Here is a 25,855-nt window from a genome sequence, read left to right on the forward strand (position 1 = left end):
CGATTCTGACTTAATTTTTCTTTTTTTCGTATAGCTGTATTTTGTCTTTGCATCTTTAATTATAAATACCGCCAAAATTCTGTTAGTCTCTAAATTTTTACTTCTTTGTTTTTTTCTTTTGTTCCTTTCTATAAGACATTTGTTTCCGATTTTTTGAGTTTCATACGGACTAGGATAGCATACGGTTGCTAAACCAGTGAGCACTCCATTTATTGATAACGTGACACTAATCTAACCTGTCCTCGAGGTACGATACGACATTATATGATCCACTTGGATTTCATAGTAATTGAGAGTCTCCAATGGTTGTAAACCCAACAAGCAATATTTTCATACAAATTATAGTTTTACTGGAAAGTAGACTTGCTATTTTAACTTGTAATCACAACATATTTTAACTTGTAATCACAAAACAAAAAATATCTATAACAAAAAATATCTATCTCTTTTGATGTGTGTGTGAACTGTCAATGGGTCTTGAACTGGTCATCGCCGTTTCTTTTAGGGTCAATGAGTATGTATCCACTAATCCCATCTTACACTTTTCACATCACAACTTGTGTTTGTGTGTGTCTTTGCTTTCTATCAAGACAATAATAAAATATCCTATAAAACGTGTTTTAACCATTATAATTGTTAACTCTAAACCAAGTTTTTAACACTTTTTTCATATCCATCACAACTTGTGTGTTTGCATTTTTGTCCTAAGCAAAACCCGTAAAACGTTTTTAAATATAATCTTTCATTAATCCACTAATGAAGTACATAGATATATCATCTACGTACTAATTAGGATTTCAAAAAGTATGCAGCATGTTGCTCGGTTTGTTTTTGAGAGTGACGCAAATCTGTCTCTTCTCCAATCTAATCAAAGATACATAGCGATTCGGTGACATCAATTCTAGAAACACAAAAAGATTTGATTAAATAGAGAAATTGACTTAATATGCATTTATAGCTCTTATGTTATAGGAAAATCCAAACCTGTTGCACAAGTAAAAACTAAGCTGTAGGGGGACCATGTTGATGTAGACCAAGACCCATAGCGATAGGTACTCATCCAAACACAGGTGTTATTCGATATATAGAAGAAAAAGAAAAACGATTTTTTTATTTAATCCAATCCATATACAGCTAGATTATATATCTATCATTTTAAATGTTATCTAATGTAGTACTACTTTATTATGAGGGATGAAGAAATATCTTACAGGAGGTCTTATGTGAAAACTCGAAGGTGTATTTGATTTTGGGTCAAATATACTTTAATGGCTCTCTCATGTATTAAAAATGAATGATCACGTCTTGGTACATTGTCTTATACGAAAGTACTAAAAATTAATTATAGTATTTTGCTGTGCAAATCCGATTTAGTTTCCTAGTCGTTTGACCGTAAATAAGAAAGAGGTATATAATCTATAACAATTGGACAATAATTAATTATTTGTTTTGTTGTATACAGATAAATACAGTATAAACATTGACAGCAACGTGACTGGCTAACGAAGAAAAATATCGTACGTACATATTACTAAATTCAGAACCTCAGTACCGAGAGAGAGAGCGTATACTACTACTAAGTACTAACTAAATAAACAGGTCAGGTCCATCAATAAGGGATAGTGACTTATGGGCCAATGTTACAAATAGTGAATTAAAAGCCCAATTAGGAATTTTTTATATATTGTATATGCTGCTAGTGTGTAAAAGAGTCTGGGCCCAAATAAACAGTAGAACATGTCTTGTCGTTGATTAATTGATCTTTCTAATTGTTAATTAATTAATTAATAAAAAACGAAATTAGAGTAGTAATTAAACGGGGGTGTGTAGTGGCATCATCATCATTAATCGAAGACTAATAAAATAAGCGTGAAGGACAAAAGCACTGTGGGTCCTGTTGTCTTGTCTCAACCCGCATTATTTGTACTCGCAAATGCTACTACTAATCTGATCTACTGTTTACCTTTTTTTTTTTTGTTTTGTAATAATATTTTTTTTGTCGCAACTGAAATTATATTAGTAGAGAAGATATGGGTTACTATATGATTTGAGGAAAGTCATGTGCTGTACAAAGACCAAAAAATTAATAGTTAGTCATTAATTCATCTGAGACACTATCCAGATCATCAGAGGTCTTTACAAAAAAATGGCTCCATCAAAGAGTACTACTCGCAAAAGGATAGTTCACAAAGAGGATCCAACTCTCTCATCATTGAAAAGACNCCTGATCTACTGTTTACCTTTCTTTTTTTTGTTTTGTAATAATATTTTTTTTGTCGCAACTGAAATTATATTAGTAGAGAAGATATGGGTTACTATATGATTTGAGGAAAGTCATGTGCTGTACAAAGACCAAAAAATTAATAGTTAGTCATTAATTCATCTGAGACACTATCCAGATCATCAGAGGTCTTTACAAAAAAATGGCTCCATCAAAGAGTACTACTCGCAAAAGGATAGTTCACAAAGAGGATCCAACTCTCTCATCATTGAAAAGACCTGTTAACCAAAAAGGAAAACCTGCCGCTGCATACGAGTGAAGCCTACTATTTCCGGACACACTACGTGCAATGAGAAAAGCTCCTCTATTAGAAATCCCTGATTCATAAACAAGTTTCCATTCATCGATTCCACACAATACCGATAAGATCTGAGCAGAATGAAAACCAAAAGATGGCCACGCCTTTGGCCTATTAACCGCACCCACCAAGACAATATCCTCCAATGCAAAGATAATCTTGCCTAATTTGTGGCTGATCATACTCTCGATGGCCCAAACCACACAAATTAGATTTGCCTCTTGTTTAGACTTTATATTGGAGAAAGCTCTTCTACTGTGCATCACAACAACACCAGTAACATCTCTTACCACTCAAGAAGCCCCAACCAATTCCTTCTTTTTTGACCAAGAGGAACCAATGTTACACTTCAACCAATTTTGCGGAGGAGGATTCCACTGATCCTGAACCATCGATTGATCTTCATGTCTCTGAAAACCAGTCAAGTTGGATTGTATAGTTTGGTGTGGTTGTTCAACCATTTGAGCTGAGAACCACAACTCGACATCCTCTTTAATCTTCACGGCTGTCTCCATTGGCGAAAAGGATTTTCCATTAAAGACCCAATTGTTCCTGTTTTTCCATATTCTCCACAGTATCTATGGAAAACTTTTCTTGATTTCAAAGTGCCAAAGCTGGTTTTCTCTGTTGCTTAGCAAATGATGCATATGTGCATAGACCGATTTCTCCTCTGGAGCTGGCGACGGATAGTTGGAGAGAACCCAAATCTGTCTAGACAAAGGACAAGAGAACAAAACATGGTAAATAGACTCACCAGCCATTCCACAAACTTGGCATCTTCCATCTACTATAACAGCCCTTCGGGATAACAAATCTCCAACCGGCAAAGCTATACTCAGAAGTTTCCAAAGAAAAGTTTTTATCTTCGGTTCAGTCTGCAATCTCCAGATTTACTCTTTCAAGGTATTTAAAGAGGGCAAAGCTGTTGCCTCTCGAATTATTTTTTCCTTTTCCATCTGAGTAGCTAACCAATAACCGGATTTCACCGAGTAATCCCCTAACTTGCTATGTTTCCAAGCAAAGAAATCCTTCTTTGACACCACATGTCTTGTAGAATAATAATTTTATTCTTTTTTTTGTTTTTACTAATCACTGTTTAATTAGCCATACATCTTTTATCTTTATGAAATCCTCATATTAAAATATTACTATATATGAAGAACTCCCATTTACAACTTTTTTTATTCTCCACCCAAAATGCCGTTTCTTATTAGTAAAAGATTTTATTGAAATAATTGTTTAACGTGTGTGCGTTTAATTTGATGTTTGAAACTACGTCAAGGTTTCTATATGTTGAATTGTTAATATTTTATATGTTAAGATTTATTTGTAAAAGTCTATTTATTTACAAATTCAGAAGTAGTTGTTTTTTTTATAATGATGGATGCATTGTCGAATTTATTATATGATATTGAACAAAGTGTGAGCAAGAAAACATGTCGAAGCTTTTTATGGAGGATATTAAGAAAAGCTGTATTTTTTTTTACGGTGCATATATTGTTTTTTTTTTCTTCTTTTGTTCCTATTTCTCTTCGTGCATAAGGTTCTTTTCAGACTTTTGTAAAAAGAGAGATGTTTAAAATATATTTGGAAAAGCAAAACAATTTTTTGTTGGTTTGGGTTATAAAAAACAAAAGAGAGAGAGAGAGGGTGGTAAATAAAAGATAACGTGAGTGGTACGGAAGAGTGATGATGAAAAAAAAAGTCAGAGAAGGTGATGATGATGATGATGAACGGAGACACACACACACACAGCCCACAGGTCTCTCTCTCTCGCTCTCTCTGTTAGCATCAAAATCCAACGGTCAGATATTTGTGCTTCCCATGCGTGTTCAATCCCACCCCCCTTGCTTGTTATTATTATGCTCCCTTCCCCAATCCATTTTCTACACCCTTCCTTTATTTTTTCTTTTTTACTTTCATCTTCTAATGGTGAATAAATTAAGGAATATGTTCATTAACAACAAAGGAAAAATTATTTTGATCTACAGTACAAGACAATTATCCTTTTTATTACTAATACCAACAAATTTACTTTTTTTTTTACCATCCACAGTAACTACTCCATAATGAATAATTATATGAGGGATGATTGTAAAAAATAATATCCAAAATTTTAGATTAAACAATAAAACCACCAAAAAATACATTTCCATAAGAATTAAATGGGTAAATCCAATTTTTTTTTATTTATTTTAACTTGAGAGTACATATTTTTTTGTCACTATTTCGAAACCATAAAGGGAGTCGATAAAAATACAACTTAAACTTATATGCACCTTAAAAATTCCATTAGTTTTACTAAGTAAGTGTAGTTTCACCAAAATTTTTAAAACAAAAGTCTAGCACGTAACCGTATTAAAAACAAAAGTTAACCTATAGTTTCATGATTAAAAATCAATTTACCATTCATCTAGCATCTAGAAGACTAAAAATGAATCCACACAAAAGAAAAAACGGAAAAAATTCAAGTTTGGGAGACTAATAGGGGCCCATCCAGTTGGGCCAATCTAAGTAAAAAGAAAGAAGCGAAAGATAAGGAAATGCAATAATGAAAGTTTAAAAGAAATTAGGAAGGTGGCGGAATCCTCTTAATTTTAAAATTAATTGTTAAAAAGAATCAAAAGAGATTATCATTAAAATTAAATTAAAATAAATAAATAAAAAGATTAAGAAATTTAATAAAGAGATTAGTACTAGTAAAGTGGAGAGAGAGAGAGAGAGAGATAAAGTGGAGGAGGTTAGATGTCCCATTCACCACCCGGCAAACCGACTTGGAATGCCGCTTTCTTGTCCCCTCTTTTTCTATTTTACTCTTTTTACCCTTTTTATTCTTTTAATCGCCTTAATAAAACATTAAAGAGGGGTATAATCGGGATTTAATAATTTGGAGACAAAACCATCCATCCATCCATCCATCCATCCATCCCTCTTTCCGGGTGGAGCCAGAAAAAAAGATCCGACTCCCGACACCCCATACATCAAACAACGCCCCTTCGTAACACGATCCAATCTGAACCGTTGGATTTTAGAATCCCATCCGTGAACCCAAAAGAAAATGGGCAACTTTCTCGACTTATTTACTATTCTGCCACTTTCTCTCTCTCTCTCTCTCGGCTACGAGTTTTCTGGGTGATTGAATAATTAAATTAAGCTTCTGCTTTAATGGAAGGACCTTCTTCTTGACACACTTCTCTCTCTCTCTCTCTCTCTTTGCTATTCCTCTTCTACAGTTTGCAAATTATTCTCTTCCTCTCTGAGATTCGTTACTTTCGATCGTCTTCTTCATAAGCTTTCCATTTCCGGCATCTACGATTTTGTTTTCTCTTGAGGTAAAACTATTTTCTTACCTCTTCTTTAGGTTTTCTCAAATCCGTGTAATCGAGTTTCATGTTTGCGTGTGTGTGTGTGTGAATTTGTGTTTGTAATTACTAGATCTACGAGCTATTGAGTTTTTTTTTTTTTTTTTTTTTTTTTTTTTTTTTTTTTNATACTCTTTAGGTTTTGTGGTGTGTTTATAGAAAAATTTGCAGAAGGTGAAATCTGAGATCAAGCTCGCCAAAAAAAATGTATCTGGGACCTGTTCAGTTTCTTCGTCTGACCTTGAGTTGACTTCTTTATTTTGGTAGCTTCTAGCTTTTCATATTTGTTTTCCTTTTGTGTTGCGAGTGTTTGTTTAGTATCCTTTGATTTTGAGTAGTTGTTACGTTTGGTTTGATTTAGAATATAAGAATCTATATAACCTAGAAACCAAATTTAGAGTTTCTTGGGAGCCTAGAATTTTATGTTTTCTCTTTTATTTTGGTAGGAATTGAAGTAGGTTTCCTTGATTTGATCTTTTGTAGGTAAAGCAGCAGCGTTGCAGTTGAAGGAACCTTATTAGTATTATTCCAATGTCTCCGGAAGAGGAGCTACAGAGCAATGTCTCTGTGGCTAGTTCTTCACCTACTAGCAATTGCATCTCGAGAGGAACCACTGTATCTGTATGTGGTGGATTAAAAGAGCATAACTACTTGGGTCTCTCTGATTGTTCTTCTTCTGTTGGAAGCTCCACTCTCTCCGCGGGTCTTGTCGAAGATGACAAAGCCACTTTCAGCCTCAAGGCTACAGAGCTTACACTTGGCCTTCCTGGTTCACGAGACACAGATCTTAACTTGATGACTCCTCCAGTAAAGCTAGATGAGAAGCCGTTCTTTCCTTTGCTTCCTTCTAAAGATGACATTTGCTCCTCCTCACAGAAAAACAATGCCTCAGGAAACAAGCGAGGCTTCTCTGACACCATGGATCAGTTTGCTGAAGCTAAAAGTTCAGTGTATACTGAGAAGAACTGGATGTTCCCTGAAGCTGCAGCCACTCAGTCTGTTACAAAGAAGGATGTGCCACAGAGCATACCGAAAGGACAGTCGAGCACTACGAACAACAGCTCTAGTCCACCTGCAGCCAAGTATGACCTAGAAAAATAGGATCATTCACCCCATTTTTGATACGGATTACTCTCCATCAGCCTAACTGGTGTTTTTTTTTTTTTGGTTTCAGGGCACAAATTGTTGGTTGGCCTCCTGTGAGATCCTACAGGAAGAACACATTGGCCACCACTTGTAAGAACAGTGATGAAGTTGNGTATCTGTATGTGGTGGATTAAAAGAGCATAACTACTTGGGTCTCTCTGATTGTTCTTCTTCTGTTGGAAGCTCCACTCTCTCCGCGGGTCTTGTCGAAGATGACAAAGCCACTTTCAGCCTCAAGGCTACAGAGCTTACACTTGGCCTTCCTGGTTCACGAGACACAGATCTTAACTTGATGACTCCTCCAGTAAAGCTAGATGAGAAGCCGTTCTTTCCTTTGCTTCCTTCTAAAGATGACATTTGCTCCTCCTCACAGAAAAACAATGCCTCAGGAAACAAGCGAGGCTTCTCTGACACCATGGATCAGTTTGCTGAAGCTAAAAGTTCAGTGTATACTGAGAAGAACTGGATGTTCCCTGAAGCTGCAGCCACTCAGTCTGTTACAAAGAAGGATGTGCCACAGAGCATACCGAAAGGACAGTCGAGCACTACGAACAACAGCTCTAGTCCACCTGCAGCCAAGTATGACCTAGAAAAATAGGATCATTCACCCCATTTTTGATACGGATTACTCTCCATCAGCCTAACTGGTGTTTTTTTTTTTTTGGTTTCAGGGCACAAATTGTTGGTTGGCCTCCTGTGAGATCCTACAGGAAGAACACATTGGCCACCACTTGTAAGAACAGTGATGAAGTTGATGGGAGGCCAGGTTCTGGAGCCCTTTTCGTGAAGGTCAGTATGGATGGTGCTCCTTATCTGAGGAAAGTTGACCTGAGGAGCTACACTAACTACGGGGAGCTTTCTTCAGCTTTAGAGAAAATGTTCACCACTTTCACTCTTGGTGAGATGTTTCAGTGATTGCTAGTGATGTGTTTGAAAACGTCTTTATTAGTTATTCTATTGGTGTAGGTCAGTGAGTGCAATCAAAGTGTTTAACCTGCACAGTTTTTTTTGATGTTTAGGTCAATGTGGATCTAATGGAGCTGCTGGCAAGGATATGCTTAGTGAGACCAAGCTAAAGGATCTTTTGAATGGAAAAGACTATGTGCTCACTTATGAGGACAAGGATGGAGATTGGATGCTTGTTGGAGATGTTCCGTGGGAGTACGTTTCCTTTTTTATTTGCAAAACTTGTTGGAAGCTTTCTATTCTCTCTGCCATATATCTTAGAATCAAATCTAAAACATACAATAGAAGATTAAATCATTGTGATTGGTAAAAGCGTTCCTGAGTGATTGCTGATCCAATGGAATTTTACAGGATGTTCATTGATGTCTGCAAGAAGCTGAAGATAATGAAAGGCTGTGATGCCATTGGGCTGGGTAAGTTTTATCTTCTCTCCCTGCTCCTTAAGATACAACTCAAAATACTTTCTCAGGATCCATTATTAGAAGTTTGTATGATGAAATTAGTGATTTGTTGTTGTAACGAAAGTAACAAGGAGCCAATTTCGAATTAGCAAAATCATGTATGATCACTTGTTTTCTTTGGGGAGTAAACACAAAACATGTCAAGTATATAACACTACTGTATTAAGCCCTTATTAGGGAGCTTGGTCTAACTCTTTGATTCTGAAATGTCTTTAATGTGATGTTACAGCTGCAGCTCCGAGAGCAGTGGAGAAATCAAAGATGAGAGCTTAAAGATGGAACATGATAATGACCAAGCTTTCTAATTATATACAAAATATGTGCGATCTTTTGGCGGTGTTTCTTTTTAATTTGGAAACATCGATATCAACTTAGTAGTTTCTGAGATTTTAAGAAAAAGAAAAAAGTAAGTAAGACTACGTTTGTAAGGAAAAATGAAGAAGAATTAAAATGATCCTATTTTTTTTTGTTGTTTGTTGATTTAGTCGAACCAGTAACTGGTCGTTGTTTCGTTTAATGTTTGTTGGTTTGTTTTGGATGTGTGTTTCACTTTTACTTTTGGTTATTTGATGTAATGTTTTTTGTTACTCTCTCTTTTGATCTCTTCCTTTTCCTTCTCCCTTTTTGTTTCTTGTCCGATTTAACGATTCGGGCCATTCGGCTTTGATTTGTTTTTTTTGTTTTTGTTTTTGGTTGTCAGTTGTTTAACGGTTTGCAAAACCTGAATTCGAATAAAACCAAGTAGTTTGGTTTTGATTAATAAAATTTTGGTTTAATTCGGTGTGACTTCGGTAAAGGAACCAATCGGTTTATTAACAAAGTCTAGGCTCGATTTTGTTTCAATTTTCCGGTTTGTTTCAGTGTGGTTTAGCTTTTCCGGTTTGGTTCAGTTCGCTTTTAAGTCTTTTTTGTTAGTGTAATGTAACAGTTTTTTTCTCCGCTCTACTTCATCTCCCATCTTCTAATTTTCCTGCATCTGCATCGTTACGAGACCATTTGTTTATATTAGTAACACGTGAGCTGTGAAGAAAGGAATATTGTACCCATTAGAGGTTCCCTTTCTGTGCATGCATTTGCAAAACAATCTTAGATATAGATATATACTTAAATGTTCGAGGTGGATTTGTTAAAATGTAACAGATATTTTAATACGGAAACATTAAATCATAACACATACTTATATTCCGAATTTAGCGAGGATAGGGAAATGGAAACATAAGCAATCGATGAGATCCCGAACTAACTCAACCAATTTGTCATCGTTCAAATGCTCATCGAGTTAGAAGATTATAATAATCAAAATGTGTTTAATTAGCCCTAAATTTTCCTCAATGCCTGTTTATATGGAATTTAAAAACCAATAAATAATTCTATAACTGTCAGTTAACTGAATCGATAATGCAATGATCTTTAAACCAACATAAATAGTCATACTAAAGATGGTTTTAATATCTTCATTTAAGCTGTTAACCTTCCATTAAATTTTGTTAGCACTCCCATGAGTGCGTATAAACTCATCAGCATATTATAATAATATCTTTAAATAGTATCATGAACTGCAACCAATCAGTTTTAAACTCAGTGAATAAGAATACTTTAAAATAGTATCGAATAATATCGTTGAGAAAGATAATCAAAAAGATACATTGACATAGATTGCTACATAATCTCTCTTTCAAGGAACGTTTATTAATTTGCTGTTCCTGAAGGTGCTTACATAATGCGCCTTTGGTTTTGGGCCTTTTGGCTGGCAGATGGCTATGGTGGTTTGTTTATTTATTACTACTAAAAAATTGTGTTAATCATAATTTAATGCTCATTTTAATAATTTTCGTAGCGTTGACAAAACAATATGATTAAACCCCACCCAAATGAAAGGTTATATTCAGCTATCTATTTTTTTCAAAGAGGCATTAACTAATCAAATTCCAAAGCATATATTCGATCGATATGATTAAAAGAGAATCTACGGGTCGAATTTTAATCAGCCTTCTTGTTACTCTAATCCAAATAATGTTATATGTATGTATGTGTGATTCTTGTAGCTTCACGTGAACTTAATAGTATACACATAAAACAACAATCATTGGTCGTGAATCTCATTTAATTCGCTTCGTTTTGATGCACTTATTTCGAATGGGACATACTATTATTTGTATAAGTCAATAAACTATATAGTTAAATTCAATATTTCTCCAATTAAATATGGAATAGACTTAGGGAATGACATGTCAAAATTTGTCTCCAACAGATATGAATTGAATTATGCATCTCTACAATGGAACGTGGCATTACCTATAACACTCATCTATCGTTGGTAGTTCCCAAAATTATTTCTCATCAAACGAGAAACCCAAAAAAGTATGAGTAAGATGGTAGATATATAAACTGATTAACATGGAACATGGACAATTATGAGTATCTGCATATATTTCACATACAAGAATAGTATATATATCGACTTATCGTTAGTTAGCATTACTGCATTAGGTGTTTGACACACCTCTAATTAGGTAAATTGCGTCAACTGAATCTTTTTATAAGATATTCGACTGAGTCTTAAGAATCGAATTGTCGGAATGAACTGTTTGCATGCAGTTGGATTCAAACTCTAGGAAAATATATCAAATATACGGGGTTACCAACAAAATATCACAGAACATAAGCTTGATAAATGTAAATACATAAAATTTTGAGTACGAATGTGTATTCCGATTTGGTAGACCTTCAACAACCCACCGAATCGATGGTATCCATAGATTTCTTATCAGTTATCAATCATGGGAGGTCATGTTCTAATTTATATATGGACAAAATCGTATCAGCATTATTATTGTTCAATTAAGTTTTTTTTTTCTTTCTTTTCTTTTGAAAGGTTTGATTAGCAATTTTGTCCGGACAGACCAGGTATACGTACATTTGTGATTGTGTAGGACACTCAAAGATCTTCCACAGTTTTCGAATTAATAGGTATACAAATACAAGTCCTGTCGAATGTTAAATTATATACCCAACTAAATTAAATTAAGAAACTAATATGTTCAATTTTTTTTTTTGTTTCTGTTGGATGATAATCAATGATTCGATGTCATGCACGCACGAAGTCATGTGCTCCCCCTACAATGGCAGCCACTTAAAAAAGCCTACCAAACAATTTGCAAATGCGTAACTACAACTTTGATTTAGCATCCCCTCAACACGTACCACTCTAATTTGTAAAAAAGAAATGTTTGCGGATTATTATTTCTCATAGTTAGGAGGACTTACGACGTTTGGAGAGATTTTGCCCACATGAACAGAACACTTGTGTAAATCCAAATAATCGTAGAAAGAGTATTGGTTATCGTAGTGTTATAGAATTATTAGCCTTACCACTTGTCATTTAGGCCATACTGTTCCATTCATTCATTGCAATCTAATATAATAAAGTAGGGTTACACCCTCTAAAAAGCTCTCTCTACCCGACACGTGGCACCCTCTAAATTCTTCTTTCTAAAAAATCCTTACCTACATAATGGGCTGTACATTGTGCATTTGCTAATGGGCTGTAACTGGGTTAATGCCACACAAATATTACGACGAAAACTCCGAGTAGTCTTCTCCTCTTCCCCGGCTCTCTCTCTTCCCCAATCCTCCATGCTTATCTGTTCATCTCCGACAGATCCCCGTTGCCGATCTCCTCTATTCCTCTCTTTTCTAATCAAAGGTCTTCATTTCCTATTTGAAGTGCGATTTAATATTTAGAATTTCAGGGTTGTGTGGATCTTTCTTTAATGGCGTCAAGTGATAAACAAAGAAGCCCAAACTTCACCTTCACCTCTCCGTAATTCCAAGTTTTGATCGGCTAAGTTATGTTTTAAAATCGATACTGGCCATACTCTTTTTGATGACGGTCGTAGAATTCTATCAAGGTTACTTCTCTTATTTGGTTGTAGAGTTAATGTCGTGTTTTGATTCTCTTTTAAAGGTCGTCTCATGGTCGTCGGATCCTTTTTAGTTTGAATAATTGACCATTCTTTTCAGATTTAGGGGTCTTTTAAATTGATCTAAAACGATCATTGAGAGAGAGTCATAGGTCGTTTCAGCTTACTACATCGTGTCCTGTGAGAGAGATTTGTTAAGCTTAAACTGAAATGTTATCTATAGTTTTCATCATCCATGTTCTGTATGTAGTTGACAGAGAAAGACCTAGACCCGTTTATCGCTTCTTCTGTGTTCGCAATGTTTTTAATGATCTTCTTCCCTTTTTCTCTCAGGTTTGTGAGAACCAAACTGCGTCTGGCTGGGAAGATTTTGGAATTACTACTCAACAGCTTTCTCATAATGTTGTCAATGGATCACTACAACAAACAGCAATATGGACCGTATAGGTTTCCTCTCATGAGACGTGGTTATGTGTATGATTTGTTTTAAAAAATCTGTCTTCTTTAGCTTACTTTGGTATGTTTTTTTTTTTTTTGTGTTGGAATCACCCTCAATGATTGCCAAATTTGATGAGCTACGTACTACCAGAGAAAGGTATGCTCTCATCTCATTCCATAGACCAAAAACAAACTGAGGTTTGTCAGTGACTCTTTAGTGTTGATCTGTTATTTTCTTCTTATTCTTCTTCTTCAGGGAGGTTTCTTTGGAATGTTGGCTTTAGGAGTTTCAGGTTATGGCACTGATGAAGTTATAAATTTTATTAAACTTCCAACAGAGGTCCATTAGAATCTCAAATGTATTTAGCGTTTCTGTTAATTTATTGGGCAATGCTTATTGTTGTTTCCTCCCATTTAACTTCATGTTGCTTGGACTCGCTGAATAGAACTATTTCTTTACTGCATGCCAGGTTGGTAAACTATTAAATTTGAAATGTTCTTAGGTTTTCCTGCCATTAAAACTAATTCTACCCTGATTTTATGCCTCTCCTTAATGGTTAAATGACCTAACCACCGTGACTCCCTAATTACCTTCCTAAGTTCTATCACATTACTATTTTCCTGCCATAAAAGGTAATTCAACCCTGATTATATGCCTTTACTTAATGGTTAAATTGCCTAACCGCTGTGTTTTCCTAATTACCTTCCTGATTATTTGCCTTCCCTTAATTGTGTGATCCGTTACGATTCCACCATAACTTACTAATTACTACCCCGATTTAAAGCCTTACCTTTTTACATATATATTTGATTTCATCCCTCATGAAATTTAAAACCCAAACAACCCTTCCATATAGCCCTATTTTCTCCTATCTCAAGCTCGATGAAATTATCGAGTCCATATAGACACATCAACCATCATCATTCGTCTACTCCATTTCTGGGATGCCCGTGGTTTCAAACGCAACAATCTTCTTCTTAGTGTCGAGTGTCTTCTTCTGGATGAGGAGGTACAACTTTTATTCTTCCTAATTCCAAATTTGGAACATTTTTATCATTATATTTATTTCTAAGAAACACTTACACTTACAAAATGTCCTTCGGTAGGTTTCCTCTCATGAGACGTGCTTATATATGTATGATTACTTTTTTTAAATCTCTTCTTTAGCCAACTTTGGTATGCATGTTTTTTTTTGTTGCATGAGCCTCAATGATTGTCAAATTTGATCAGATACGTACTACCAAAGAAAGGCATCAGTGGACATGATGATGACATGCTAGAGCGCAAGATCATTTATGGTTTCTGGTATGGAGACCCACATTTGTTTTTTTTGTTCTGTGTTTCTTAGGTTTTCCCTGTCTCACTTTCTCATAATGAGTGGGAGAATGATTCATATGTTTTCTCTCCTTCAGCTGGGAATGAATTTCGAGACAACCAGGTCGCAGGTCTTCTATCCTTTATGCTTTTCCGTTTAACTCAGAGAAGAAACGAGGTGGTGTTGCTGTTAAAAAAACGGTAAATATCTGCTTCTTCCCCAGTCCATCGTGTGTGTTAGTTCAAATTCATGTTTGATTTTGTTGTTTTCATTATAATTAGAGAATAATTTGATAAAACGTACACTGACTCTCTCAGTGTCTCTTCTCTTTTTGTCTTCTAATTGACGAATTGGGGTTTCCACGGGCGCTTCTTATTCGAACGAGCAAGTTAAGGTATACAAATCCTAGGGTTTTATTTTTTTTAAGTTAAGGTAAGACATATTCTCTTGTCTTGTCTTTGTCTTCTAACTCGTGAGTATCTCCGTTGATGATTCTGCAGGAGGATTTTGGTGNTCCCGGTAAGGATAGGGAGGACGTTGGTTGTTTTGTTTCAGTAGTTGGTGTCTCTTCTTCTGGTTTGACCGACGGTCAGTACAGGTTTTAAAAATTCTAGAGTTCTTTTTTTTTCAGGGTTTCTCTTTTAAGTCGTTGTTTGATTCAGACTTGTAAAATTAACTAAATCTAATTCTGTATATGTTGTGCAGGTCGGGTTGAAGAATGAAGACTGACCAAGGTAAGTTAACTCTGTTCTCCTCTCTTTGTTCTTTTTTTACTTGGATTTTTGAGATTTACCAAGTTATACTACTAACCCTGCAGTAGCACTTGGGTTGCTCTTTGTTCTGTTTTCTCTTTCTCGTTTCATCTGATTTGATGGTTGCTGCAGTAGCACTTGAGATAAAAACAAAAACAAAGGTTTGTCACATGTAATTTTTCACTTAATTTATGAGATTTTCCTTTTCGATAATGACTCTTAGTGTTGTTCTGATGCTTTCTTCTCCTCTGCAGCTGTCCGTGACTACAAACTGTCTCTCCAACCTCAAAACTTGAATGGAGGAAGCATTGCATTTCCATTGGTTCTTATCACATGTAATTTTAAGTTGTTTCACTTTATATGTGAATTTTATATATTGACTCTTTAGTGTGGATATGATACTTTCTTCTCCTCTGCAGCTGCTGTCAGTGACTACAAACAGTCTAACTTGAATGATGAAAAGAGAAACATACATCTGGAGTTGTAGAATTGTGAGACAATGGGATATGCCACCACTATTTTCTTGTGCTGCTTAGGTTTCCCTATTGTGGGTATGACATTGCTTCTTTCTCTATTATATTCAGATGGATGAATTGGCATTCTTCGCTCCTGGAATGTTGGCTTTAGGAGCTTCAGGTTATGGCACTGATGAAGGTTAAAAGTTTATTTAACTTGCAGGAGGTACATTAGAATCTCAAATGTATGTAGCGTCTCAGTAATTTTCTGTTGTGAACACTCAATTCTTTCCAAAACAATTGCTAAAATATTTGCTTCCCAATATAAAATATCCCAAACCCCTCTACTAATTACTATACAAACATAAGTTAGCAGTTTCAAAATTTGAATCCCAAATCAAAATNAGATAAAAACAAAAACAAAGGTTTGTCACATGTAATTTTTCACTTAATTTATGAGATTTTCCTTTTCGATAATGACTCTTAGTGTTGTTCTGATGCTTTCTTCTCCTCTGCAGCTGTCCGTGACTACAAACTGTCTCTCCAACCTCAAAACTTGAATGGAGGAAGCATTGCATTTCCATTGGTTCTTATCACATGTAATTTTAAGTTGTTTCACTTTATATGTGAATTTTATATATTGACTCTTTAGTGTGGATATGATACTTTCTTCTCCTCTGCAGCTGCTGTCAGTGACTACAAACAGTCTAACTTGAATGATGAAAAGAGAAACATACATCTGGAGTTGTAGAATTGTGAGACAATGGGATATGCCACCACTATTTTCCTGTGCTGCTTAGGTTTCCCTGTTCACTTTCTCATATGGCCTGTTGGATTTTCTTTCTTGAAAACTTTGTAGGTATGACATTGCTTCTTTCTCTATTATATTCAAATGGATGAATTGGCATTCTTCGCTCCTGGAATGTTGGCTTTAGGAGCTTCAGGTTATGGCACTGATGAAGGTTAAAAGTTTATTTAACTTGCAGGAGGTACATTAGAATCTCAAATGTATGTAGCGTCTCAGTAATTTTCTATTGTGAACACTCAATTCTTTCCAAAACAATCGCTAAAATATTTGCTTCCCAATATAAAATATCCCAAACCCCTCTACTAATTACTATACAAACATAAGTTAGCAGTTTCGAAATTTGAATCCCAAATCAAAATAAATAAATACTCGAAACCATGATTCCCTCCTAATTTTTAGCTACCAAACGTCTTTATATCAACACCTATATTGCATTTTCAGTTCTTACATCATAATTACTTCCTAATTTCCTACTCCTAAAACTCTGTTTATTTCAATTTTCTTAGAAATTTAACATTTGCAGATACTATGATTCCTAAGAAAGTCTAGGTGTACGTATTTGACCATACATTTTTATTAAATTTAATAAATAAATGTTTTTTGATATTACATATTTAAAAGTCTATGTATGAGTATTTTATCTTGGAACATATAAAATCAACTATATTATTTCTAATACAAAAATTAAAATAAAGAATTATATTTAATTATATATATATAACTAATATATTAATATAACCCACGCAAAGGGTGGGATTTTTCCTAGTAATTTATATTATGGAGTTTTATACCTTTGATCTAGTATTACGTTATCCTCTTAATCACTTGATCAGCCAATAGAGTAATCTTAATAACTTGATCAGCCAATAAAAAGGTTGTCAACATATTAAGTAATACATAAAGGAACAACTATCGAAGTAAAAAAATCAAAACAAAAAACATGGCTAGAATTCAAAATTTGCTGGCCTTGGACCAGTCTAATCTTTATGTCATATCATTAGCTCTTGTCGTCATCATATAATTGTATAATTTGGATATTTCGAAATGTTGAAAATTTTAATATTATTTTGTTGGTAGATAAATGAAAAAAAAAAAAAAAAGTATGCACTTCGATCTTTCTCCATCAAACAACATCTAAACTTTTCTTTCATTTTGTAATCCCGAATCCAAAACTTATAGGTAAATTATATCCAGTCAGCATGTAATGCATAGATTATCGAAAAGAACATAACTATCAGATTCAACTTATATATCTCAATCAACACAATACACCTCTTACTACGACGTATTTTTGTATTATCTTATCTATGTAAATTTTCCATTTTGATATATATTATTTTGGTTCTAAAAACAAGCTTACCGTTTATTGCTCAGATTCTAGTGTCACGTGCCACATGTTTGACCTTCACTCTATCATATAATTTGCATTTCGAATAATCCGACGAGTTTAAATATTATAATCAAACCACAATGTAGAACATTCAAGAGGAACACACATTGAACAATCAATATACTAATTGTTAAATGTTTAGTAATGGTTTTACATGCAAATTGGGAAACAAAGATCTCCGCGTCTTAAGTTAATTGAAATCTCTTTTGCTTGCATATGGTCGGTTATACCGTTGACTTTTATCTTACTTTATCGTCCATCCCAATGATATCATTTTCAAATAAAAAAAATAACAATTTTGACCCAAAAAAAAATAAAAAAGCGGGACGTAAAAGATCAGTGATTCAGTGATATGATTTTCTTCGAGGCAAACAAAATACTTACATGCAAATGGAAACAAAAGCCATTTCAGACGCATAAAGTTACATTTTTTAACCTTTTCATATGTCCTAAGAATTAAAATAAACATTAACATCACTAAAGAAAAAAACGTCTCTCTCTTTAGTCGTTATCTTTAGTATTTAATTTCTCCATCTTCCTTATGATCCATGCCCAAAGTCCTCTCCCTTATTCTCTATAACTACTTTGAGAAATAGAACAAGAAGAAGACGAAGACGAAGAAGAAGGAAACAAAGCTTGGAAAATGGTGTTTGGTTGGAGAAAAGCGTTTTGCACTTCCGTTCCAAGTAATCAAGAAGATAAACAACAACCTCAACACATTCATAACGCTGATCCTCCAATTCCCACTCCAAGGTTCCGTTCAAAGTTTGGATTTTTATCCAACCCTTCAACTCCTCGTCTCCGATCTCGTGGTGGTGGTGGTGGTGGCACTGGATGCCGCTCCGCCTCATCAACCGCAGTCACTCTCCCATCTCTTCCAACTAGTCCAAAACTCCAGTGCAGGACCACAAGCAATGCTACTCCAAGGACAAGTAACAGCTCAAGTCCCAAGTTTTTCTCTAACCCTTCTTCTCCTAAATCATCTTCTTCTTCCTCTCACGGCGGCGTCTCTCTCCTCCGTGCCACGCTTCTTCTCAACAAGGTACTTACTTTACCTCTTAACTTGGTTATACTAATTACTAAGTTCAATTAATCTCTAAAGCTCTGTTTTTTTTTTCTGGTGTGGATACAGAGTAATAGTAGCAGATGTGGGATTTGTTTGCAAAGAGTGAACCCAAACCAAACCAATTCCACGGCGGCGATTTTCACGGCGGAGTGTTCACATTCTTTTCACCTCTCTTGCGCCGTTAGGTTAGAAGACAAGCGTTGTCCGTTTTGCTCCGCCGCGTGGAACCACACCCCCAAGTCTAATTCTACGGCTGTCACTAACAACTTCGGATCCGACCCGAATGGAAAACCCGAGATCCGAGAAATCAAGACTGGGAAATCTCTTAGAGTTTACAACGACGACGAGCCGTTAGCTTACTCGCCGGTTTCTCTTGCTCAGATCAACACTATTCATGAATCCGACGAAAACGACGACGTTGAAGATGACGATGAGTTCCCCGGATTCTTCGCCGATTCTTCGATTGCGCCTTCTTCGACTGATCCGACTCCTTCAATCTCCGGCAACCTGGAAGTTAGGTTGCAACCGGAATCCGCCGTTGTGGAAACCGGGAAAAGGAAGGAGACACACGTCGTCGTCATGAAATTGAAAGCGTCGTCGTCGTCTTCGTTCACAGACGCGATTAAAGCGCGAAGGCCGTCGATAGATGTGGTGACGGTTCTCGATTTGAGCAACGGCGGAGCTAATCTGCAGACGGTGAAGCACGCGATGAGATCGGTGATCTCTTTGCTCCGAGATATGGATCGGTTATCAATCGTCGTTTTCTCGAGGGGATCGAAACGGTTAATACCGTTACGACGGATGACGGCGAAAGGAAGACGATCGGCGCGGCGGATGGTCGACGCACTCGTCGGAATTGAAACCACCGCCGGTGTAGGAATGACAGTTAACGACGCGTTGAAGAAAGCGGTTAAAGTCGTTGAAGATCGCCGGGAGAAGAACCCGTCGGCGAGCATTTTTGTTTTATCGGACGGTCAGGATCAACCGGAGGCGGTTTTGAAAGCTAAACTAAACTCAACGCGCGCGCCGTTCGTCGTTTCGACCACGCGCTTATCCCGTTCGGAGATCCCGGTTCACTACGTCTACATCGCGTCTCCGGGAGCGTTGCATCACGCGCCGCTTCGAGACGCGTTCACCGAGCGAATCGCTTCGTTGCTCAACGTGGCTCTCCATGACGTGAAGCTTAACCTAGGTTTGGTCAGTGGATCTAATTTGACCGAGATTTCATCGGTTTACTCTTTAACCGGTCGATCCGAGAGTTTCGGATCCGGTTCGGTCGTCGTGGTCGGAGATTTGTTCGCCGGGGAGGAGAGAGAGTTTCTCGTTGAGCTCAAAGTGCCGACTTCGTCGAGTGGTTCCCACCATGTAATGTCCGTACAGTCTTCGATCGTTGACCCTATGACACATCAGCCGATGACGTGTCCTAAAGAGAAACGGTTTTTGATCCCACGGCCACAGTCAGTCAGATTCGTATCCTCGAGCATCGAACGGCTCAGGAATCTACACTCGGTGTGCCGCGCCGTAGCTGATTCACGTCGGCTTATCGAGCGTGAAGACTTAGCTGGAGCTTATCAGGTCCTAACGACGGCTAGGTCCAATGCTACGGATGATGATTGTTTAATAAGGAGCTTAGAGGGTGAGTTAGCTGAGCTGAGCCGGATTAAACCGAGAAATGGTTTAGTAAACCGAGCTGAAGAGAAACCGGAGCAGCTTACACCAACTTCGGCTTGGAGAGCAGCCGAGAAGTTAGCTAAAGTGGCTATTATGAGGAAGCATTTAAATCGAGTCAGCGATATGCACGGCTTGGAAAATGCCAGATTTTAATTTTTTTTTTCTTCCATAAATTCCATTTCAATGATTTTTGAATATATTTGTTATATATTAATAGACAATATAATAGCCAATAATTTAGTAAGGTATAAATTAATAATAGAAGTATGATTTAGAAAAGGACCCCTACTACTCTACTAGTAGTCTAGTACTACTAAGGTGGATGATAGTGACAAGCAGTAGCCGACGGGTGTGGCCTTTTGTATGCAGAGAGATTGAGACCCTACTTGAGAAATTAATTGGTCTTTTTTATCTTCTTCCTTTCTGTAATCTTCAGAAAATCCAAATTCATATGACTGAAAAGCTGAAAAAGAATTTGTAGATAAAATAAAATGAAAGTCTATAGTGGATTAGAGTGTGCTTTGTAATGCTGGACTTCAAAATCAAAAGTTAACTTCTACTTGGTTAATATTATCTTGTCGTTTAAGCTTAGGGGATTTATTATATTTTACACATTTTCATATGAATGATCATGATTAGTCATGTGATCATCATTATAGCCTATTTTTTTGTGATAGAAAACTTAGTAGGATACCATAAAAAGTGTATTCCAAGGTTGTTTTATAATAATAATAGTAGTATTAAAGGATTTTGATTGGGGTTACAGGGCTAATAAGCCTATTTCCACGGTGTTGGTTGCACCGGGTTTGAAGGATATAAATAGTGCGTGGGGCACGGGCATGTGGATTGGGGTTGTTGGTGAATCGTTGAGTGGGATGGACCGTGGTGGGATTGCGCCGGTTGGGAATGTTGCAATGCTTTCTTTTCATTTAACTATTAATGTAGCCAGCGGCCAAGTTACATTTGTTTTTTTAAGGCAATGATTTATATGTGTTAATTAAATGGATTAATTGATCAAACTATTGTCAAAGGTCCACTTCTCGATATGATTCTATAATGATCAGTGGCCGAAGAATCTCAAACTAATGGTCAAATCAAGACTGAAAGAGGAGAGTACTAATCTAACCTCCATCAATCACACATGGGTTGATTACAACTTATAAAAGGGGAGACAGATTACCTTTGTTGAGTGTTTAGGTAAAAAGTGGATATGATCAGATTTTCATCTTGAAATTTCAGGACATGGACATATTTGGTATCTGATCCGTCCTAAAATCATGTTATCCCATCACATTATCCATATCATGATTATCATCCGATTTGTTTTAAAACAATGTATAAGAGCATATTAGTACTGTATTTTCGAGTTTTGATTTTTGATAACCATGTATTCTATATGGCTTTTTAGCTTTTAAAGTTCGTTACCATGTACGTGTAAGTAAGCCCATTATACAGTAAAACCTATATAAATTAATACTCTATAAATTAATAAATACTATGAATTAATAAATTTTGCTAGTCCTAAGTCGGGACAGTATAAAAAATAACAAAATTCGATAAGATAATAAAATAATAATCTTTTTGAAATCTCCATGTAAAATATGATCCCAATAATATCATAAATTAATAATCATGTAAATTTATATATATATATATATATATGCTGATATAGTAAAATATGTTTCTCTTAAACCTCATATCTATAAAACAGTTGTTATGTTGTATCTTCAAACTATAATGATATTCTATAACATTTCATAAAACAGCTAAAACTTTTTAAAGTTTTCAATTTCTAAATATGCATAATTTACATTTGATAGTTTGATAGATTATTAAAATACGATAATTGATATTCTTATTCATAAATTTGAATATTTATGTCATGTGTATAAGTGAATTTGTCTATAATATTAAAAATTCATTGCCAATAATATTTTTTAATTATTTCAAATTCAATTCCAATACCATAAAATTTACAAAATCCAAAAGTATAATCTTATTTTACAAAAATTGTCTCAATTCATAATTTTTTAAAAATTAAACAATTAAAAATATATCTATAAATTAATAATTATTAATTTACACTATAAAATAATTATTATTAATTTATAGATAAATTAATATTACTATAAATTAATAAAAAGTCTTGGTCCAACATTATTAATTTATAGAGGTTTTACTGTATATGGCTTTTCCCAAATTAAAAGCCTTCACCGTCCGTGCCGGTCACTGCCTGGTGTGGAACGACCCACAAATAAAGATGTCGAAAATTACCTTAATCTCTCTGTAAAGCAAAGTCCATCATAAAATAGGATTACGGGCTGAAGCCCAAATAAATATGGGCTTGCATTCGAAAACGTAAATCACCGAATTCTCTATTAGTCTATTTAATGGTAAATTGATGAGATTTTGACAAGTTTAAAAAAAAAAAAGTTTGGTCAACTCTCTCAAGTCTCAAAAGGTATACGTGTCGATAATATTAATTCCTCGTAATGCGTCACAGAGATAAGGCAGCTGACGTGGTTGTGACTGATGGAGCAAAAAAAAAAAAGCTGTCAACCATTGACCTTCCGATCGCCGTCCCTTGAAAATCAACGGTCCAGATTAGTATACTGACACTTGGCTTTGTAAAAAGGTTGATTATAATTAAATTTATCTAATTTTCAAGTTAAGCCTCCTCCTTTACTACACAGCACACGTTGGACTGTCCACCTTTGTTTAAATTAATTCAAGGATTTTATTTCTAACATTTGTTAATTGATGACTTGTGCGATGCAACTAGTAACATACTAACATCACATAAATAAAGTATATATGTTATTACATTGTGCATTAGATTACAAGAGATCGTAAAAAACCAGTTGAACTCGTATTTGACCTTTCCCGAAATGTTGTAAATTAGCTTCTGAAAGCAACCAATATGTTTTTTCTTTGGCGGTGGACTTTTAAAAGAAAATAGTATATATTTCAAATTATAATTTTGGTTTTTATTTTTTTAAAAGACAGCTATATAATGGTATTGATTTTTTTTATTGATAGATTTGATTTACAGAATCAATGAATGAACAATACAAATGCAAGATAAAAAAACATATAATATTAATAGGCTAAATTCATATTTTTATTACAAAATATATATTCTATACTCTGTTTGTCCCATTATATACGAGTTTTAAAGCTTCCATTTTATTAGATTTTATCAAATTTCTATACATAATTTATATTAACTTGATAATTTCTAATTATTTGTATTCTACAATATGTTTCTCTTGGTTGAATTTTGATATCTTAATATTTGTGTTTTTTAGCTAATTATTTTTATATAATAAGTCAAAAAAATATATATCACAACATGTTAATATACCCAGGAAAAAAATTGTCGAAGCGAATTGGAAAATTATTATGTAATCTAAGTCAAACAACTGTACGCACATTTGATTAGAATAATAAAATCCTTTACAAAAATACTTTTTGTAAATGTACGGATAAGATTGAGGAAAGCGATTTACAGTAAAACTTCTATAAATTAATACTCTTTAAATTAATAAAAACTATAAATTAATAAATTTTGTTAAACTTAAGTCAGATTAGTGTAAAAAATAACAAAATTCGATAAGATAATAAGATAATAATTTTTTTGAAATCTCCATATAAAATATAGTCCTAATAATATCATAAATTAATAATCATGTAAATTACATATATATATATATACTGATATAATAATGTATGTTTCTCCTAAAGCTCATATCTATAAAATAATTGTTATGTTGTATTTTCAAACTATAATGATATAAAATATTTTGTAACATGTCATAAAGATAACTACATTTTTTTAAGTTTTCAATTTCTAGATATACATCATTTACATTTTGATAGTTTAATTTACTATTAAAATACAACAATTGATATTATTATTCATAATTTTGAATTTATGTATGTCATGTGTATAAGTGAATTTGTGTATTGTATTTGTAATTTATTGTTAATAATGTTTTCTAAATATTACAAATTTAATTCCAATATCATAAAATTTAGAACATCTGAAAGTCTAATTTTATTTTGTTAAAGTTGTTTCAATTCATAATTTTTTAAAATTAAACTATTAAAAATATATCTATAAATTAATAATTATTAATTTACATTATAAAATAATAATTATTAATTTATAGATAAATTAATATCACTATAAATTAATAAAATGTTTTGGTCATAACATTATTAATTTATAAAGGTTTTACTGTATAATTTGAAAACGGAAGCATACATATTTAAATCGAAACACATTTAGAAAATCTTATCGAAATTATATTGAATGTTATTGGAATTGTTTCTTAACTAATTCCAAACGTGAAGACATGAATACACATTCTCGTCCATCGGATCCACCCATGTGCACAAGTAAATTATAATTAGTATCCTAATTAATTAAGATTTACAAATGAGTCTAAATCAACGTAATGCCTAGTCATCTAATTATCATATACAGTGGACTAATGGTAGCATTATCCACATAACATTAAAAAGTATTATCTATATACAAAATCCTCCCAAATATGAAAACATTTCTATATATATGAGCAAACGTGATAATCATCATTCAATTATAGACAAAATTACTATCGGTCAGGGTTAAATCTAAAACGCGTAATTTGATCAAAAGAGAAGAAACTGAGTCAAAAGGAAGCCTATAAAAGTGGCCTCTTCTGCCTCTTCCCCAGCACAGCCGTTGATCTCTCCTTGACACAAATTTTGTTTTATTTTCGTATTTATATATTTCTTATTCTTTCCACAAGAAAACTAAAGAAGAAGAAAGGAAGACATTGCGGTACTAATATTACATTACATTGTTCTTCATACATCTCTTTAAATTCATTCATCTACGTTTGTAATATATGTTGTGTGAGTGTTAATAGTTATAATCGTGTGTTTTGATCTTAATGCGAAGTTAGCAAAATGGCGGGAAACGGAAATGAGAATACGGGTGGAGACTTCAGTTTCTCGGCTGCGGCGGCGCGTGATGCGCTTCCGAGGATCACCACGGAGAAGGGAGCCAAATCTCCGTCGCCGAGTGTGTGCCAGGACGACACCGCACCGCCGGTCAACTTTCAGACCATCGACGAGCTTCACAGTCTCCAGAAGAAACGATCTGCCCCGACCACTCCTCTTAGAGATGGCGGTGTCGCTGGTGTCACCGGAACCAGTGGCCCCACCACTCCTGTCTCCGCCGAGAACATGCTTCAATCCGTCAGGTATATTATAATCCTATACATTTGTTATTAATATGGCTGAAGGTCCAGTGACATATTTTTTTTTTAGAATATGTGAATGGAAGAAAATATACTAATTCTTATGCCTATAAATATGCGTACCAATTTGGCTAATTTTTCTAACCAATCACAAATTCGAAAATTACAAGGAATTCGTGATTTATAATGGTGATTTTCTTTATTTTAATGATTAGAAAGGTTTCCAAAATCTTGTTATTGATTTTCGATTTTTTTTTTTTTTTTTTTTATAAG

General features: G+C 34.6%; 3 protein-coding genes across 3 annotated transcripts in view; all 3 read left to right on the top strand.

Moving 5' to 3' along the window:
- LOC104727223 (auxin-responsive protein IAA9-like) lies at positions 5,667-9,101 on the top strand. The gene is given in 8 exon segments (XM_019233052.1): positions 5,667-5,911; positions 6,425-7,023; positions 7,116-7,200; positions 7,203-7,666; positions 7,759-7,985; positions 8,107-8,248; positions 8,405-8,466; positions 8,744-9,101. Coding segments are annotated over 7 exon segments (1,575 nt in total). The 5' UTR covers positions 5,667-5,911; positions 6,425-6,472; the 3' UTR covers positions 8,788-9,101.
- Positions 18,006-20,748, top strand: LOC104727225. The gene is made up of 2 exons (XM_010446275.2): positions 18,006-18,638; positions 18,729-20,748. The coding sequence occupies exons 1-2, from the start codon at positions 18,240-18,242 to the stop codon at positions 20,484-20,486; spliced, it is 2,157 nt and encodes a 718-aa protein (XP_010444577.1). The 5' UTR covers positions 18,006-18,239; the 3' UTR covers positions 20,487-20,748.
- LOC104727226 (phosphoenolpyruvate carboxykinase [ATP]-like) overlaps positions 24,931-25,855 on the top strand; it is a 4,084-nt gene continuing 3,159 nt past the window's right edge. Inside the window, exons 1-2 of the mRNA XM_010446276.1 lie at positions 24,931-25,161; positions 25,282-25,585. Coding sequence (XP_010444578.1) covers positions 25,290-25,585 — 296 coding nt within the window. The 5' untranslated portion in view covers positions 24,931-25,161; positions 25,282-25,289. The remainder of the gene's footprint in view (positions 25,162-25,281; positions 25,586-25,855) is intronic.

Source organism: Camelina sativa, chromosome 11, assembly GCF_000633955.1.
Source record: "Camelina sativa cultivar DH55 chromosome 11, Cs, whole genome shotgun sequence".
NCBI lineage: Eukaryota > Viridiplantae > Streptophyta > Magnoliopsida > Brassicales > Brassicaceae > Camelina > Camelina sativa.